Raw genomic sequence first — 20,632 nt, forward strand, 5'->3', positions numbered from 1 at the left:
TTTCAGATTCATATGATCATTAGTGAATTGTCACAAAGCCTTATTTAGGGAAGCTTCAATTACCATTAATTAAAGGTCCTTAAAATAAATATGTTTATTACCCCCAATTTCCAATGTACCACTAGCTGACTGGAGCTAGAATGATACCAACTTCAGGAAGTTTGATATATTTAATCAACTTCAGCGCAAAGTAACATAGGGACTGTAACATCACATAAGCAAAATTTCAACCAGAGAATAGTAACAATCATCACAAAAGTAAAAATCATTTTGTCTAGATCATGTTTTTTCTGATTCAGACTTTTATTTATTTACCATGAGTACGGTATAAAATAACAACAGGATTTTTGAGTGGGAGAAAAGACTACATAAAAACTGAGGGGAGGAAAACTTTTAAGTTCCTGCGAATGTCCTTATCTTAAGTAAAAGCTATGGGAAGCAAGTGGCTAATGTCCCAAGACATTTGTATACATTTTTTTTGTGATGAAAAAGTGTCAAAATATGAAAATTATTAGTGAACTGACCAAATTCTATCAATTTGCAGTCAATAGGCCGTGATGAAAATAGCTAACACAATTAAAATGGTTATTTAACAAACTTATTGTACCTATTTTGAGGACTATATAAGGATAGTATATGAATAGATCTATTTTATGGAAGGTCAAGTTTTTTCTAAACAATGTGAGTTACATAATGAAGACAATTTGATCAGGAGCCAGAATCACCATTGCGCATCTTTTTGCTTTTCTCGTCTGTCAATTTAAAAGCTAAAATTCAAATGTTGAGTCTACTATGGACTCATCAGAAAATCAATTTGGTAAAGTAAATGCATGATTGTTATTTCTGTTCTTAGAATCAGGCGATAGAATTTACAAATAAATCTCTTCCCCAGCATCATTTTTTTAGGAGAATGCTAACAGAAAAATAAGGCTTTACTTTCAAGTTTTCTTAGGAATGTTGTCTTTTATAAGTAATACGATTGTTTCAAATATACTTGTCTCATATGTTGATACCTTTTCAACTATCAGGCACATCATGCTTGTTGCCTAATGACCCCCCCCCCAAAAAAAAAATCAAAATTTGGTGAGCAGTAAGCAATGAACGAATCTATAAAGGTGCATAGCATACAGAGCAAGGCCTCAGTAACTATGATACCTCATGACGTGGAGGACGATGACAGTGTCATGGGGGAGGTGATGGTGATTGTGTACAATGAACCAAAGGAATAATGACTAAAACTTTTGTAGTTCTGTAGTAAAGTGAATAGATGGAAAGGATTTAGTGACTGTGTGACTCAAGCCACAAAGCTCAGGATGAAAGCATGAGCACTAACATTTACCAATTGTGTTATTTCAGAAGATTACTTCATGAAATATCTGTTTTCTGAGGGAAAACAATGGTGCCTATCTCGCAATATTTTTGTGAAATTAAGCCAAGTAATATTTATTGTTATACTTGTATTTTGCAAATATGAACTACCTGCCCTAAATTTGTTTCCTTCATTATTTTTGTTATTGCTTTAAAGATGATCTTTATTTAGTCCATAACATTAATTTGCTTTTTTCTCCCATCGGTTACACTAAGCCATCAAATATTTTAAATATTTTACTAAATATTTTATTTTAAATATTTTATTAATTGTACTGTGTCAGAGGTAGTTAATTCTAAATTCAATTAAATTTCAGTTTAAGTTGGTCAATTTGGCCAGAAGATATAGACAGATGTAAAGGATATATCCTGTACCTATTACAGGTTTGTTCTGAGTATAAAGTTTAAGTAACAATTACATTTTGACATATTTTTTTTTTCTTTTTTCTTTTTGAGACAGAGTCTTACAATGTTGCCCTCATTATTGTGCCCTGGCCTCACAGTTCACAGCAACCATGAAGTCTTGGGCTTAAGCGATTCTCTTGCCTCAGCCTCCCAACTAGGTGGGACTACAGGTGCCTGCCACAATGCCCAGTTACTTTTTAGTTGTAGTTATCATTGCTGTTTGGCAGGCCTGGGCTGGATTCGAACCCAGCTGGGGTATGTGGCTGGTGCCCTAACCGCTGAGCTACAGGCACCCAGCCAACATATGTTATTTTTTAAAATACCAAACATCTTGCCATTAATTATCACCATCTCTGAAAATAAAATAATTCAACTGAGTCAATTTTTAACCTATTATCTATGTTAATTATGTACGGCATACTTTAGAAATCAAATAATTGAATGCACATCTTTTGTGAGGATCATTAGACATTCAATTTTATCATACTGTGTTTGAACAATAGGCCTTCGATAGGCCTTGCACTGAGTCACGTGTACTATTCCTTCTGAACATACTTACTCATTTGTATTTTCAAAAGAAACTTCTACTTCTACTGAAATTTATACTAAATTTTTCCCACTTTATCACTGTTACATTAATACAGCATTTTGCTTTGACCTAAGAGGCAGAAAAGGAAATTGCTATTGGTTTCTTCCCTCTGAACATTTCTCTCTAAAACAAACAAAAAGTTCTCTAGTCAATGGTGATGATTATGTGAAAGATTTTATCATTGGAGGCTTCTTTTTAAATAATCAAAACCATTTCAATGAAAAGAATAACAAAACACCTCTGGGAAAAGTAACACAGATTTCCATTCAAAAATATGTGGCCAGCAACTCATAACCTAGATTCTATAAAAAAAAATCTCATGGGCCTCAAATGTCAGATGGAATGCTGCTGCTCGCTACAAGAATAGAAAAGGAGGCCTTCCACTAACGCAAGGGTAGAGTTTCAATGTCACAGACTCTGCAAGGATAAAATGCATTAGACTGTGAATGTATAGTTTAACTAAGTCTATTAACTTTTAACAGATGGGCAGAGAAATGAAAGCATGAAAAATTGTGTTGGCTATTTGGTTTCTATACAGCTAGAGACTACAAAATTCATGGTAATTTTGAAGAAAACTGCTTTTTAACGTTTTATTTAGGAGGGAGATTTAAAACGATTCTATTTTGGCTAAATGTTGTTTATTGTAAAAATGTCAGAAATTACTGACCGCCTGCCTTCTCAGAATTGAGAAAAGGTTCTAAACAAGGTGGGTGGGTTAGTAGAAGACATGGTAAAGTGTAAGTCACAAGAATTGGGTTCTACGTGAGGTTGCCTAATTACCTCATCTCTGAAACAGACGTCATGCCTTCTACTTGCTCTTAACCTTATAAGCCAATTATATGGTTTAGAGCACTTGGTACATGGTAAAAACCAAATGTTAATCCCTTGCTACGTGTTGTCCACAAACCAGCAGTGCTGTGTCACATGGGAGCTTGTTCCACCAAATTACTGTGCCCGGCCCTACTTGTTAGAAACTGCATTTAAGCTTTCCAGGTGGTGAGTATGTACATTAAAGTTTGATGAGTGCTGTATAACACATTGAGATAATTATTATAAACATCAGTTATAATTTCCGCAGCTATTTTCCTAAAAATATTTAAATGCACTTTGATACGTGAAAGGTGTCTTACAAATGTGATGGAAAACAGGGGTAATGACAATGATGAATGGAAGAAAAATAATATGTACCTAGGATTGACCCTTAATGAATATTATGAGCATTTCTTTTCTGCCATGAACTATATGATATAAAAGAACTTTCCTGCTTGCCCTATAAAGGGATAGTTACAAAGTTCTCCCTATATCATGTCACCGCAAGTAAGACACACTCTGAAATCTGTGAGCGTAAATGAACATAACGATTTGAGATAGCAATTTCAGGGCTGTGAAGTTGATCTGAGGCTAAGAATAGGGAAAAGCGAACACAGAAGAATGTCACAAGATCATTAATGCTGAGTGTCTGAGACCCAAAATTTCTTAGAATGATCTAAAATATAATTTATATCACACCTATATAAATTATATAGATGGGGACTATCCATTCATAATCTCATTAGTAATAAAAGCTCTTTAGAAGAGAATGTTGTTACTTACTTTTTCTCCTAAGCTGGAAGAAGGGACCTTTCTTTCTCCATCAGCCAACACTCATGTTAAATTAATGGATTAAGGTACTACCATTCAGAACAGTAATCACAAGAGGTTTTGAAGTTGGTTTATATCTTTAGTTTTTATTATTCCTTCTTCTTGAAGGAATCTCACATACATCTCAAATTAACTCAAATAAAGCATAACTTTCCGTAACGTGGTTCATGATGTTTAGAGGTGAATGGAGCTGTCTTCAATTCTGGCTGGGCTATGGAGGAGCTGTGTAATATTGGGCAAGTGATTTAGTTGTTCTTGAAGTCTCAGCTTCTTATTTATAAATAACGGCATTGGGAGAGTAGTTATGGTATTGTACGTGCACTGAATAGCTACCCGTAATCAAGCCTACAACTGTTAAATGTTGGTAGAGTGCAAATTTGAGTCTAGAAAAGGTAGAAAGTAGTCTGCTTTCCTACTTTGACCCTGGCTCCACCAAGTTCTTGATGAACCGATCGTTCCAGGGAGACACTGGTTCTCAGAATCAATTCCAACATTGTTCTATCTTACCCTTTCCCTGGCACAAGGTGAATGACTAGATTTACACAGGGTTTTCTGAGTTAAAAAAAAGAAAAAAAGGTAAATTGAGATGTTAATAAAGTACTTCATAAAACAAAAAGATGTTTTTTAAAAAGTCTTAAAAATGATACTGGGAAAGAAATAAGATGAATATCAACAACTCAGCTGAATAGGTATCCTGAAATTTTTATCCTACATTAACATGAATAATAAATAGTAATATGGCTTCTTTTTTTCCCTTAAAAATGTCTTATAGTCCTCAATATAGACAAAAACCAGAACAAGCACAGGAACAGGAACAGGAACAAGGAACAATTCACCAAACACTAGAAGGCAGGCAGAGATTCTTTTTCTGATGCAACAGTGACTTTAAAGTGCAAAATAGAAAACGTTGATGTTCGAAAATCCACACACAATCCTTTTCACTTTTGTGTAACATCAGACCAATACTACAGTTAGCTAATGTTTGCTTCTGGAGCACAACGCTGACTGGTGTTCTATAGAGCAAAGTATTTTGCAAAACTGTGCCCATTAGAGTGATGCATCAAAAGAAGACAGTTCCACACAGCAAACACCAACACGAAGTAGAAAATTTTTTAAAAGTTGCACTCAAAGGAATCACACACATTGACATGCTACGCAGCAGAGAGCAAACCCTTTCTTTTCTTGTTCAGTAGATTCATTCTCAGAGAAATAGATGAAGAAAAGTCAGTGGCCTCCAAATCCTATAATTATTCAATAACATATTATATTGATACAATTATAGCAAGCAAAAACGTGTGTATTTTCAAACAATTTCCCCAATCCCTTTTATTTCATCACCCAGCTGAGCAAAATATATACATTAAAGCAAAATAAGCAAAGCTCTGGAAAGAATTGAATTAACTTGAGGTTTTCTAAATAAGTGTGCCATCATAAATTATAAATGGTAAACTGCATCAATAAGGCTATCACTAATTGAAGAAAATGGTTAATTACTTGAAGTATCTTAGGAAAAAATACATAAAAACATCAATTTTATGACTTTGTATAAGCTTGAAAATAAATTATAGATTTCTGATCTTAGTTTAAACAGTAGTACATGTGAAACTTACTAAATGTAGAATATAAATGTCTTAACACAATAACTAAGAAAATTCCAGGAAGGCTATGTTAATCAGTGTGATGAAAATATGTCAAATGGTATGTAAAACCAGTGTATGGTACCCCATGATTGCATTAATGTACACAGCTATGATTTAATAAAAAAAAAATTAAACAGTAAAAATGAGCCATATGAAAACATTCAGAGTTTAGAATGTGGTGGAATGATTTAAATTAACATTTAAAAAATCATTAAATTAACTGTTAATTATTCACATAGTCTAATAACTTTTACATCTCTGTGAAACTGAAAACAAAAAATGCTTTGGAAACCTTGAGCCTTCTGGCTATCTTTTGAACTTCACACTTAAAAGAAGTTCATCACTTTGAAAGCAGTTATGGTGGTACTATTTTAAGACTATCCAATGGCATACTTTCAAATTCAAGGAAATAATTATGCCCACCTTTTAAAATTGAAGCACAATCCTAAATATTTTTTAAGGAATTGAATAAAACCAATTATTGATCTTAATAAATCAGAGTCAAGTAAAAGGAAATCTCCTCCCAACACTGACTTATCTGTAAATGTCATTTGAACAGAAGGGGTCAGGGTGAGCACTGCATGTAGACCCCTAGGTTAGAATATGCTCTAGAGAGCATGCAATAATCTATGCTCTCCATCACTATGCACTATTCCATTCCTTACTCACTCGCAGCATCAGTTTAACCTCCTTTATGATATGATGATGTGAAAATTTTATATCAATAAATTATTCTGTATCCCAATTGGGCCAATTGCATTTTACTATGAAAAAAAAATTGTACACTCCATAACTATTTATTACCTTAAAGTTCATTAATAAATAATTGAAGAAATATCACAACTAAATCACTGCTTTTCTCATTCTGAATATGGAAGTTTATTGCTCTATATTGGATATAAATACATGACTTCATGTTTCCAGTATTCCATATGCATCACAGTATTCTATTTTTCCATATGCTTAGTTTAAAAAATATTATTTTTCATTGGTTATCGATGGGTGACTACATCTGTTTAACCTACTATCAAAAATCATAGATTCTGGTTATATTTATTTAAAAAAATATTTCAAGGTATATTCTTGTGCCTAACTCTACTAATTTCCATCTGAAAAAATACTGAAGAAGAACAATTTAATCCAAGTATATAAACACTTCTGAGGTCTTTGATAAATATTGTCAAGTTATGAGGTGAGAGCAAGATGGCGGCCGAGTAGCAGCTTCCCTGGAACTGGGCACCATGAGTCTGGGGGGATAAGACTCCTGGCATCTCTTGCTGGTGGGATCTGCCTATAATCATCCCTTTGGGGATACAGGGAGTCAGCAAGAGACTTCTGCACCCCAAGAGGAGGACAAAAACAGTGGAAAACTGGCAAGTGGTTGCGTGTGTTCAATTGGTCTAATCCTGCCAGCAGCTGTAAGCACAACAGCAGCAAGACTGCAAACTGGAAAGGCCTTACCTGTGAACTGTTTTGGTGTTTTTGGACTTGGCACTCAGTTCAACTGCCTTGGAGAGAGCTTGATCAGGAGTGAGGAAAACTTTGGGCGTTATCTAGGGCCCCAGATTGAGCCACTGGGCTGGGTGGAGCTAATAGTGTTTGGGGGAGCAGGGAGCCATTGTGAGAGAACTGCCCCGGAAAGCTCTGCTCTCAGGGTCCCAGACCAAGGATCAGTGGGAGCTAGTAACCTAGTGACTGAGCAGCCTAAAGGCAGGAACTGAGCTGCCTTACAGCCTTAACCCTCAGGGGCAGAATGAGACCAGTTTTGGCACACTGTGTAAGTAGATAGCCACTTTAGCAGTGATCCCAGCCACAAGCACTTTCCTGGGAAAGCTTCTGCTTAGCTAAGTTTAGAAGGTTAAAGTGCCTTTTAAGAGGGCTGAAGAGAGATTTAGGGTCTCCACCCTGTGGGGTTTGAGAAATCAGTGGAGGCCTCCAGTCATATCAGCATTGTGATTAACATCTCATACCCCAGAAGACCACCTGTTGCCCAGACAATATTCAACAAGATATAAATACTGCTTTGTTTGGGGTTTTTGTTTGTTTGTTTATTTATTATGTTGTTGTTTTGTTTTTTAATTTCAACCTTTTCTGTACAGATTTGTTCTTTTCTTTTTTTTTCTTACTTTTCTTTCTCCATTTTTCTAGTTTAAATACAATTTCCCATTGCTGCCTTTTTCAATAATTGGAACTTCATTTTTGCTAGTGTTTCTACTCCTATTATTTGTTTTTTCACCCAATTTTATCCCATAAAGTTTTCTGTTTGCTTGTTTTGGTTTGATATATAGCATTTTTGTCTTTCCTCTCTACTTGGTGGAGGTGTGGTACTATGTCCGATCAGGTTAGCAAAGAGCTGCTGAGCTCAAGGGACCCACCCAACTGGGCACCCCCAGAAGTTGTTTTTTTTTTCTTAAGGTTGTGTCAAGTACCCTACTGTACACCTATATTGCTGTCTTCCGCTTTCTGTGCCTCTCTTCTTTTTGTCAATATTCCCTTTTACCCACCCACCCCCTTTCTTTTCTTTTCTTTCTTTCCTCCTTTCTTTTTCTTTCTTTCTTTTTTCTTTCTTTTATCCCTTCTTGCTCTTCAACCTTCTCATCCTTCTGGTCCTGTACCAAAAGGACCCATCGAAACCTTAGTCCACAGGCATGGGAACTTAAAGAGCAAGAAGAAGTGAAAGGAAAATAAGGGAAAGGGAACAGATAAAAGAAATCACTCATGAGGAAGAATCAGCAGAAAACTCCAGGCAACATGAAGAACCAATCCAGAGCAACCCCACCAAGGGACCATGAGGTAGCTACTGTGGAGGAGTCCACCTATAAAGAAATGATAGGAATGACAGAAAGGGAATTTAGAATACACATGATAAAAACAAGGAAGGAAATGATGGAAATAATGAAGGAAACTGCTAATAAAGTGGAAAATAACCAAAAGGAAATCCAAAAACAGAATCAAATAAGAGATGAACGATATGAAGAATATAGAAAGGATATAGTGGAGCTGAAAGAACTGAAGCAGTCAATTAGGAAACTTAAAGATGCAATGGAAAGTATCAGCAACAGGTTAGACCACGCAGAAGAAAGAATTTTGGAGGTAGAACACAAAGTTCTTGAGATAACTCAGATAGTTAAAGAGGCAGAAAAGAAGAGAGAAAAAGCAGAACATACAGTGTCAGAATTATGGGACTTTATGAAGTGTTCCAACATACGAGTTATAGGAATCCCAGAAGGGAAAAAGAATGCCCAAGAGGAATGCAAGCCATAATAGAGAATATTATACATGAAAATTTCCCAAATATCACCAAAGATTCTGACACACTGCTTTCAGAGGGAATTGGACCTCAGGTAGCCTCAACTCTAACCAAACTTCTCCAAGACACATTGTGATGAACCTGTCCAAAGTCAAGACAAAAGAAAAGATTCTGCAAGCTGCCAGGAGTAAGCACCAGTTGACCTACAGGGGCAAATCCATCAGAGTGACTGCAGACTTCTCTAATGAAACTTTCCAGGCAAGAAGACAATGGTCATCTACCTTTAGTCTACTTAAACAAAACAATTTCCAGCCCAGAATTCTCTAGCCCGCTAAGCTAAGCTTTAAAATTGATGGAGAAATCAAATCATTTACGAATATACAAACATTGAGGAAATTCGCCACAACAAGACCAGCTCTACAGGAAATATTTCAACCTGTTCTACACACTGACCATCACAATGGATCAGCAACAAAGTAAGAACTTGGAAACTAAAGGACACAACCTAACTTCCACACTGATGCAAAAGATAAAACTAAGCAATGGACTCTCACAAAATAAGATGAATAGAATACTACCATACTTATGAATTATCTCAATAAATGTTAAGGGCTTAAATTCCCCACTGAAGAGAAATTGATTGGCTGATTAGATTACAAAACACAAGCCAACCATTTGCTGGCTGCAAGAAACACACCTGGCTTCAAAAGACAAAGTAACACTCTGAGTTAAGGATTGGAAGACAAATTTTCAGGCAAATGGAATTCAGAAGAAAAGAGGAATTGCAATCTTATTTTCAGATACATGTGGATTTAAAGCAACTAAAGTCAAAAAAGACAAAGATGGTCGCTTTATATTGGTCAAGGGAAAAATACAACAAGAAGACGTTTCGATTCTAAATATTTATGCACCCAATTTAAATGCTCCCAGATTCATGAAAAAGACCTTACTCAGTCTCAGCAATATGATATCTGACAATACCATAATAACAGGGGACTTTAACACTCCTCTTACAGAGCTAGACAGATCCTCTAAACAGAAATTAAACAAAGATATAAGAGATTTAAATGAGACGCTAGAACAACTGTGCTTGATAGACGCATATAGAACACTCCATCCCAAAGATAAAGAATATACATTCTTCTCATCACCCCATGGAACATTCTCCAAAATTCATCACGTCCTAGGACACAAAACAAACATCAACAGAATCTATAGAATTGAAATTTTACCTTGTATCTTCTCAGACCACAAGGCACTAAAGGTGGAACTCAACTCCAAAAAAACGTTCAACCTCACACAAAGGCATGGAAATTAAACAACCTTTTGTTGAATAACAGATGGGTGCAGGAAGAAATAAAACAGGAAATCATTAACTTCCTTGAACATAATAACAATGAAGACACAAGCTACCAAAACCTGTGGGATACTGCAAAAGCAATTTTGAGAGGAAAATTCATCTCTTTAGATGCCTACATTCAAAAAAACAGAAAGAGAGTGCCTCAACAAACTCACAAGCCATCTTATGGAATTGGAAAAAGAAAAACAATCTAAGCCTAAACCCAATAGAAGAAAAGAAATATCCAAAATCAAATCAGAGATCAATGAAATTGAAAACAAAAGAATCATTCAGAAAATTAATAAAACAGGGAGTTGGTTTTTTGAAAAAATAAACAAAATAGATAAACTATTGGCCAGACTAACTAGAAATAAATAAGTAAAATCTCTAGTAACCTCAATCAGAAATGATAAAGGGGAAATAACAATTGATCCCACAGAGATAGAAGAGATCATCTCTGAATACTACCAGAAACTCTATGCCCAGAAATTTGACAATGTGAAGGAAATGAGTCAATGTTTGGAATCACACCCTCTCCCTAGCCTTAGCCAGGAAGAAATAGAGCTCTGAACAGACCAATTTCAAGCACTGAGATTAAAGAAACAATAAAAAAGCTTCCAACCAAAAAAAATGCCCTGGTCCAGATGGCTTTACACCAGAATTCTATCAAACCTTCAAGGAAGAGCTTATTCCTGTACTGCAGAAATTATTCCAAAAAATTGAGGAGGAAGGAATCTTCCCGAACATGTTCTATGAAGCAAACATCACCCTGATACCAAAACCAGGAAAAGACCCAACCAAAAGGAGAATTTCAGACCAATTTCACTCATGAATATAGATGCAAAAATTGTCAACAAAATCCTAGCCAATAGATTACAGCTTATCATCAAAAAAGTCATTCATCATGATCAAGTAGGCTTCATCCCAGGGACGCAAGGATGGTTTAACATATGCAAGTCCATAAATGTTATCCACCATATTAACAGAGGCAAAAATAAAGATCATATGATCCTCTCAATAGATGCAGCAAAAGCATTCGATAAAATCCAGCATCCTTTTCTAATTAGAACACTGAAGAGTATAGGCATGGGTGGCACATTTCTGAAACAGATTGAAGCTATCTATGACAAATCCATAGCTAATATTTTACTGAATGGAGTAAAACTGAAAGCTTTTCCTCTTAGAACTGGAACCAGACAAGGTTGTCCTCTGTCACCTTTCCTATTCAACATAGTGCTGGAAGTTCTTGCCAATACATTTAGGCAAGACAAGGAAATAAAGGGAATCCAAATGGAAGCAGAGGAGGTCAAACTCTCCCTCTTTGCTGATGACATGATCTTATACTTAGAGAATCCCAAAGACTCAACCACAAGCCTCCTAGAAATTGTCAAAAAATACAGTAATGTTTCAAGATATAAAATCAATGTCCACAAATCAGTATATATGCCAATAACAGTCAAGATGAGAAGCTAATTAAGGACACAACTCCCTTCACCATAGTTTCAAAGGATATGAAATACATAGGAATATACCTAACGAAGGAGGTGAAGGACCTCTATAAAGAAAATTATGAAATCCTCAGAAAGGAAATAGCAAATATTTGGATATTAACAAATGGAAGAACATACCATGCTCATGGATGGGAAGAATCAACATTGTTAAAATGTCTATACTTCCCAAAGCAATCTAGCTATTCAATGCCATTCCTATTAAAATGCCAACATTGTACTTTCAAGATTTGGATACAATGATTCTGCATTTTGTATGGAACCAGAGGAAAAAAAAACAAAAACGTATAGCTAAGGCAGTTCTTAATAATAAAAATAATGCTGGGAGCATCACCATACCAGATTCTAGGCTATACTACAAAGCCATAGTAGTCAAAACAGCATGGTACTGGCACAAAAATAGAGACATAGACACTTGCAATTGAATAGAAAACCAGGAAATGAAACTAACATCTTATAAGCACCTAATCTTCAATAAACCAAACAAGAACATACTTTGGGGGAAAGACTCCCTATTCAATAAATGGTGTTGGGAGACCTGGATGTCCACATGTAAAAGACTGAAACTGGACCCACACCTTTCCCCACTCACAAAAATTGATTCAAGATGGATAAAGGACTTAAATTTAAGGCATGAAACAATAAAAATTCTCAAAGAAAGCATAGGAAAAACACTGGAAGATATTGGTCTGGGGAAAGACTTCATGAAGAAGACTGCCTTGGCAATTGCAACAACAACAAAACAAACAAATGGGACTTCATTAAACTGAAAAGCTTCTGTACAGCTAAGGAGACAACAACCAAAGTAAATAGACGACCTACACAACGGGAAAGGATATTTGCACATTTAGAATCAGACAAAAGCTTTTAAACTAGGATCTATAGAGAACTCAAATTAATCCACATGAAAAAAGCCAACAATCCCATATACCGGGCAAGAGACATGAATAGAACCTTCTTAATGAAGACAGACAAATGTCTAACAAACATATGAAAAATGTTCATCATCCCTATCTATTAGAGAAATGCAAATCAAAACCACCATATAACCCCAGCGAGAATGGCCCACATCACAAAATCTCAAAACTGAAGATGCTGGCGTGGATGTGGAGAGAAGGGAACACTTTTACACTGCTGGTGGGACTACAATCCAGTATAACCTTTTTGGAAGGAAGTATGGAGAAACCTCAAAGCACTCAAGCTAGACCTCCCATTTGATCCTGCAATCCCATTACTGGGCATCTACCCAGAAGGAAAGAAATTCTTTTATCATAAGGACACTTGTACTAGACTGTTTATTGCAGCTCAATTTACAATCGCCAAAATGTGGAAACAGCCTAAATGCCCACCAACCCAGGAATGGATTAACAAGCTGTGGTATATGTACACCATGGAATACTATTCAGCTATTAAAAAATATGGAGACTACATCCTTCGTATTAACCTGGATGGAAGTGGAAGACATTATTCTTAGTATAGCATCACAAGAATGGAGAAGCGTGAATCCTATGTACTCAATTTGAATATGAGGACAATTAATGACAAATAATGTCACGGTGGGAGTGAGGGTGGGGAAAGGGGAGAGCAGAGAGAGAAAGAAGGAGTTGGGGGGAAAGGAAAAGCAGAGAGAGGGAAGGGGGGGCCTTGGTGTGCGCCACACCTTTCGGGGGCAGGACACGGTTTTAAGAGGGACTTTACCTAACAAATGCAATCAGTGTAACCTGGCTTATTGTACCCTCAATGAATCCCCAACAATAAAAAAAATAATAATAATAATGTCAAGTTATCCTCCAAAGAAAGCATACATATTTTCCTTTTCTTCAGCAATGCATAAAAGATACTGCTTAATTACTCACCAATGCTAAATATGTACTTTTCTTAATTTTTCTAGTTTTTCTTAGTTTTTGTTCACATTTACCTTATCACTAAGGTAGCCAACTTTTTTTTTTTTTATCGTTGGGGATTCATTGAGGGTACAATAAGCCAGGTTACACTGATTGCAATTGTTAGGTAAAGTCCCTCTTGCAATCATGTCTTGCCCCCATGAAGTGTGACACACACCAAGGCCCCACCCCCTCTCTCCGTCCCTCTTTCTGCTTTTCCTCCCCCCCATAACCTTAATTGTCATTAATTGTCCTCATATCAAAATTGAGTACATAGGATTCATGCTTCTCCATTCTTGTGATGGGTAGCCAACATTTTTATGTCTTGACATAGTTCTTCATGACCTTTATCCTTTTTTCACTGGTTCGTTTTTGAAACGTGCAATCTAAGAATTGACATTTCACAAAATAAAAAAAAAAATCCCTCAAGAATATCATAGATCATAAATTGTAGGTGATAACCTGTACGTGGGATGGGAACTTATCTGCCAAGAATAAAAAAGGTGGGAAGCATGAAAGAAGCATGAGGAATTAGTTGCTATCCATACTGCCCAGTTCATCCCTAGCACATCTTTCTGTATCCACTGAGATTTCTAGTCATTAGCTGTTGTGGAAAGAGGACAGATTGAGCTGTGAATCAAGATCCTCTGACAAATAATTGTACAGAAAGCCCTGGAACAGAGGGTAGCGTATCAGTTGCCCCAAAGATAAGGATGCTTTATGCAGGCAAAGACCTTTGAATAGCTAAAAACAGAAGCCTCTTCATGCACGCTCAGTGCAGCTATCTCCTTTATCATTCATTCAAACTCATTTCCCCCCTTCATCAGGGCATCTTTTCATTTTATTTGCTGTTCAAAACACTAGGACACAAAGGAGGTTCTTCATCTTGTGAGCTATTGAAATGAAATCTTGAGGTTAAAAGAAAAAAAAAAAAAAAACCTTGCCCTACATTCCCTTTCAAAAGTGAAGTGTGAAAAGACATCAAGCAGAGTACACAGTGTTATTGTTGAAGAAAGTCAATTCGGCAAGTACAGAATCCAAGGCCATCAGCAGTGGCTCAACCACTTCCTCACCCACAGTGAATAATAAGAAAAATCCAAGGAGAGAGGATCCCACTTGCGGAAATGGAACTTCTCATTGTCCTTCCTCTTGATTACCGTTAACATCGATGGGCACAGCTGTTTCCTTTCTCTGACTTAATCCTAAAGTCAATGCTATAATATTGGCCCCCTTCCACTGCGCCCCAGAGCCTATTATATATCACCTCAGGTCCTATTCTGAGCAGCAGAGATTTCAAATTTATCTTCCCATTGAGCAGCCAACTAAAAAGCCTAATCATTTTATTTAGTTTGGTACGGAGGTTACAAATTGGTCCTCTTAAACCTTCTTGAATATATGAATAAATTTTAATTACAAGTTATAAGTTAAGTTGTAATACAGAAGATAATAAACGTTAAAGTTTTTTTTAACAAAATACTCGTAGTTATATATATAATATATAAATTATCATGGAGTTTCTTTTTATAATGCCAGGATTTTTTAATCAAACACTTTGAAGAAGTAGGCCATCTAGAAGTTTTTGATTTAATTTTATAATGCTACAGAGTATGTATTTATATACCAGGGTCATTATATAAATTGCTTTAGACTTTATAGTTTTAGGATAAAATGTATTACTTATTCTTTGAAAATATATTTATAATTATTTGTGGTTTTTAAAAGCCATTAAAATAAGCAACGTGCATTAAATACACACTACAACCTTGAGCTACAGTGGTATTTCTGGCAGAGAACATTTAGTATTAGATTGGTTCCTCTTGGTGTCCAGTGGAAAATTTTATTAGTTTAAGTAACAAAAGAACTCATGGACTGTGAGAAAATTGAGACCAGATCATAGTTACATTCATAGTTTTTAGCAACCCACTTAGTAATTGCAGGAAAAAAAATGCTTCTTTAATAAAAAGCTGTACAATGAACAAATTAATAATAAAGCAGTTTCCCCATATAGTGGTTCTTTGACAATTAAGGTGAACTACAGAATTTTCGATTGTGATGTTAACCATTAACACGTGCAGTGTGTACTCCTTGTAACTAGGATCCGATTACATACCTAAATATATTAATGGACATTTACAAGATTAGTGTTTGCATATAATTCCTCACACACCCTTTGTATAATCCTCAGCTCATGTAATTTCCTGCAAACCTGAAAGTTAAAAGCTATTTGTAAAATTACCAGGGACTGAGAAATAGGCATCATCTATCTAGCACACACATGAGGAAATGGTAAGAACAATCAAAGTCCATTTATGTAATTATCATTCCGAGAGCATACTTATGGCACAACTATTTGGGGTATCATTTTCAGGTCTACCAGAGGTGTCTGAGTTGCATGCTGGAAGAGTTGTCTTGGGCCACACAGTAAATTTACCAACACCAAGGAAATCTGAACAGCTAAAAAGAATTGTGTATGTACTTTTAGTTATATCTCTGACACCACAGATAAGCAAAACCATCCTCACAAAATCAGCATGTGGCCTGACGGCCACAGGTTGGACACCCCTGGCTGTTTTCTCAGTCTGAAATCACATTATTGTTACTTTTGCTGAGAGAATTCTTGGAAATCTGGAGGCATTATTTTCTATATCACATCAACTCCTCTTGGAACAAATAACAAATTTTCTTAAGCACATAAAATGAGTGAGATCTTACGTGTTCTCACCCGTTTTCTAGAGTCCATGGGGGAACATTGTTTTGTGAAGCCTAGGAGCAATGGTTACTTTGTTGGGAAGGTAATTTGTATACATGTTCTTTTCAAAGGATGCCCAGCTTCCTTTGATGTTAACAGTATTATGTGATCTTATAAACTGCATTTCTTAAGCCTTGAGCAAAAGAACCAAAGCTTTCCCTCCCTAATGTCTCCTTTCTTTACCTGATTCCATTTTCAATAATTCTAATATTCTCCACATCAGAGTTGTCCTGTGGTGGCAACTATATAGGAGTTTTGAACATGTAATCCTGGAGTATCAAGTGTTGTTGAAACACTGAACACTCCAGTGTATGTTTTTTCCCAACAATATAAGAAGTTTACTCTATGATCTAGAAGTGGATTTGCCAACATTCAATCAGAAACAAAACAAACTGTAGTAATCTGAGTGGGCCTGGACATTAAGGAATCTGTCTCTTATTTCAACACCTTCAATTATCTCAATCTTGCTTGCAGGTCTGATTTTTAACTCACTCAAAAACAGATAAATAAATGAAGTAATTCGGTTTCAAAAAAGATGGAGCTGATTGTTGGGTGATAGTGTTTTCACACTGAGCTGAAAAGAAAATAGTATTCTCCATGGCTAGCTACCTTCTAATTTAGAGTAAAGTCTGGTGATAAAATTTAGCCCTGTGTTTTCCCAAATGCCCTACTAATTTTGTACCTAATGGCCCTTACTTTTAATTTGGAAAGAATTGTGCTACTTCTCTTTTTATCCCTGAGGTGATCAATAGAAAAAAGATATATGCATTTTTCTGTCTTCAAGGGATCAAGTTTACAGTAACCTTTCAAGTTGACAATAAACTCAGATTTCTTCTGTTAATAATCTGTGGAAAGACTTCACACAAAGAACTTTTGCTGGCTATACTGACCAAGACAAAAGATAATTTGAGTATTCTATCTGCTAAAATTCTGAAGGAAATACATACCCAAACCTTCTGATTCAAATAGACATGTTTCATCCACCCCTAAATCTCGGCACCAGGATAAGAAATTTGCTGTATTGTCTCGAGCGAAAAAGGAGCCCGAGGGTGCACTGGCTTTGCATGGAATCTTCTTCAGTGGTAGAGTCTAAAAAATAAAGAAATTCACTCTGGTGGAATATTTGACCACGTCTTCACAGTCACACATTAAAAACACATGTATATTTACAATAAAATGCTTTGGAATAACTTCCTGTCAATAGGTAAGTTTGTGACAAACTAAAGACAAGAAATGCAATACCATAGAACTTACCAGGCATTAGGACACAATTTGTACCTGCCGGCACAGGTCCCTGACTTCTGGGTAAACTAGTAAATATATGTAAGTCGCTTTCCTGTCTCAGGTGGCCTCTTCTTTCTCTCTTCTATAATTATTATTATTATTACTATTATTATTATTATTATTTTGGCCTTTATTATCACCTAAGCATTCTATCAGTATTTATCATACAGCATTTCTAAATTTATTTCTTACTTGTGAAAGAGAAATGAGAGAAACACAAATGTAGGATGTGATATATGTGTAACACCGACACCTGCATTCTTACACGTATACACACATCATAAAAAGTACACAAACATAAGTCAAAAGAAATAAGCATTTGACATCACAAGCCTCAATTACCAATACCAAGAGAGGATGAATGTACAAATCTTTTAACCATAACATTCAGTAGTCTTTCTTCCAGAATACTTTCCTTTAAACCATAGGGCATAGTTATACTATAGAATAAAACATAATTCTGGTCTGAACTCTGCTATTTGACCTGGAAAGATATTCTGCACATTGAGTATTTCTCTTTTGGGATAAAGTGGTTAAGATAAGGAAGGGTGTGAACCTGAAGAGACATTCCTATAAACCACATCTCATAAAATTACAGCCAGGAAATCTCCCATAGCACCATACTAGGCACTGTAAATTTAAAAAATTTATTGAATAGACTATAACCTGGCATTTCCATGGCATTCCATGGAACTATGTGATTCCATGTGATGTGAAAGACTAAGCCAAATAGAACCTCTGTAAGTGGACCACCCAAGGGACTGTAACAAACTAGTCAACATAAAGAGCTAGGTCTTCGTACGTGTAGGGCATGACGGGTTTATGAAAATTAGGTCAACTTGAGGGAGTCAATGTAGGGAAGTGGTCAACTATGGATGTATTTGGATGATCCTAACTGCAAAGAACTTTGCCTTAAAGAGCAAAAAGGATCAAGGGAGAAGCATTTTGTGATCTAAATGTACACAGGGTATATCCTCTATTGACTGTGAACTAGCAAATATACCAAAAAGTTGTGTACTTCTGATCTCGTTTAAAAGAATAGATATAAAAATAAAATAAAATAAAATAGAGCCAGGTGCAAAGCTCATGCCTGTAATCTTAGCACTCTGAGAGGCCACAGTGGGAAGATCCCTTGAGCTCAGAGGTTTGGGAACATCCTGAGCAAAAGCAAGATGCCACCTCTACTAAAAATAAAAAAATAAAATTCACTGGACATGCTGCTGCGTGCCTGTAGTCTCAGCTACTAAGAGGATCCCATGAGTCTAAGAGTTTTAGGTTGCTGTGAGCTATGATGAAACCACTATACTCTAGCTGAGGTGACATAGCTTGACTCTTTCTCAAAAAAAAAGAAATGCTGGCCCTGTCTAATTTCAAAAATCCTTCTCTTTGTTGCAGACTGAATTTGATTTAGAGTAGACATAATCAATGTTTTTACATAAATATCCAAATATTTACACTGCTATATAATACTGGCACTATTTAAGTAAATCATATATAGGGTTACGTATGTAGCAGTGTCGCCTAACTAATTTGATCCTGATATCAAAACAGGTTTAAAAAGAATGCTTTCCTACATGGGTTATACAACAATCAGAAATTGCATGATATGTGTTATTTGTAAAATATTCATAAACATTAGTTAGTATTTATTAAAATCAAAATGTGTATATCCTTAGATCTAGCATTTCACTTCTAGAAGTTTCTTACACAGATATAATTGCATTAGCGCTTAAAATACATGCACAAGTATATTTGTTACAACACTGAATATGAAAATTAGAAATAAAAGTATGCCCAGAGGACAAGGGGAATAACCTATATAAATAGTGAAACTCTATGCCATCATATGTAAAGAATAAGACAAACATATACATGTGGAACCAAAAATATGCTCATACTATACTCTTAGCCAAAACAAATTTTAAACACTATTTGTATCATGATTTCACTTTATGATGTGTATATACACATACACATTAGTGTGAATATACACATCATATTTAATATAGATGGTCATACATAAAGTTAAATTGAATATAAATATGTTGTGATATGCATACAAATATTTATGTATTTATGGAATCTAAATTTAGGAATAGCTCAAGAAGGACATATATCAAAATGACAGCAATTACCTTTGAGAAAGGGGATGGATTGATGCATAGAGTATCACTTCTTATTTTATATAATTCCAAAAGAAATAGTAGGATTTTCAGTGAGTTTTATATTTTCTCCATATTTTTGAATTAAAAAATAAAAATAGGTACATTATGTCAACCAAAAGCTTTTATAGAAAGGATTTTCTAAAAGTAAAAATCTCTAATAGGTGACTATAAAACTTTATGATGTAAATAAAGCCAAAATCATCTTTAAGAAAAGACCATAAATAGGTCTCTAAACACTGAGCCACTTTAAACCTACCAGCTATGTCCTTTGGGCGGGAGAGGACTTATGAACCCACTTCAAACCACTGATGGAGTTTACACACAGAAACTATACTCTAGGAACCATAAAATACTCGACACAGCTAAGAGTGTGCTAAAGGGCATCAGATGGCTAATCTGTGTGGCAAAAAGAAATAAAATATCCACATGGCACTGGAGAAGCAAGAGATGGATTTGATAATCTACCAAGGGGCACATTTTGAAAGAATATCCATTCACAAGTAGCAACTCTATTAAAAATTATTCGAGCCCACTCTTAAAAAACTTACAAGAATAGCCACCCAGGTTGAAAACAATATTTTTACCACACAAGCTTGTAGTCTTTAAAAAGTCATTTATGCATCATATACCACAGTCTAAATATTAACTTAAAATTCAATGCAATCAAATTGAAAGACATGAAAATTATTTCAAGATAAATAAAATGAAAGCTGGCTATTGATACTTCACGACTTGGGGATTCCCAATGCAGAGGAATTCACCAGTAACAATGACCTAACCACTTGGGATGTAGGCAACTTATGAGGTATTT

At 35.5% G+C, this 20,632-nt stretch overlaps 1 protein-coding gene across 14 annotated transcripts in view; it reads right to left on the reverse strand.

Moving 5' to 3' along the window:
- The window catches only part of GAS2 (growth arrest specific 2), a 140,652-nt gene that overhangs the window by 77,430 nt on the left and 42,590 nt on the right, over nucleotides 1-20,632 (reverse strand). For all 14 annotated transcript variants that reach the window (XM_053560881.1, XM_053560882.1, XM_053560875.1 and 11 more), the window contains one exon: nucleotides 17,320-17,461. In XM_053560881.1, coding sequence (XP_053416856.1) covers nucleotides 17,320-17,461 — 142 coding nt within the window. The remainder of the gene's footprint in view (nucleotides 1-17,319; nucleotides 17,462-20,632) is intronic.

The sequence above is a fragment of the Nycticebus coucang genome, chromosome 14, assembly GCF_027406575.1.
Source record: "Nycticebus coucang isolate mNycCou1 chromosome 14, mNycCou1.pri, whole genome shotgun sequence".
NCBI classification, from domain to species: Eukaryota; Metazoa; Chordata; class Mammalia; order Primates; family Lorisidae; genus Nycticebus; species Nycticebus coucang.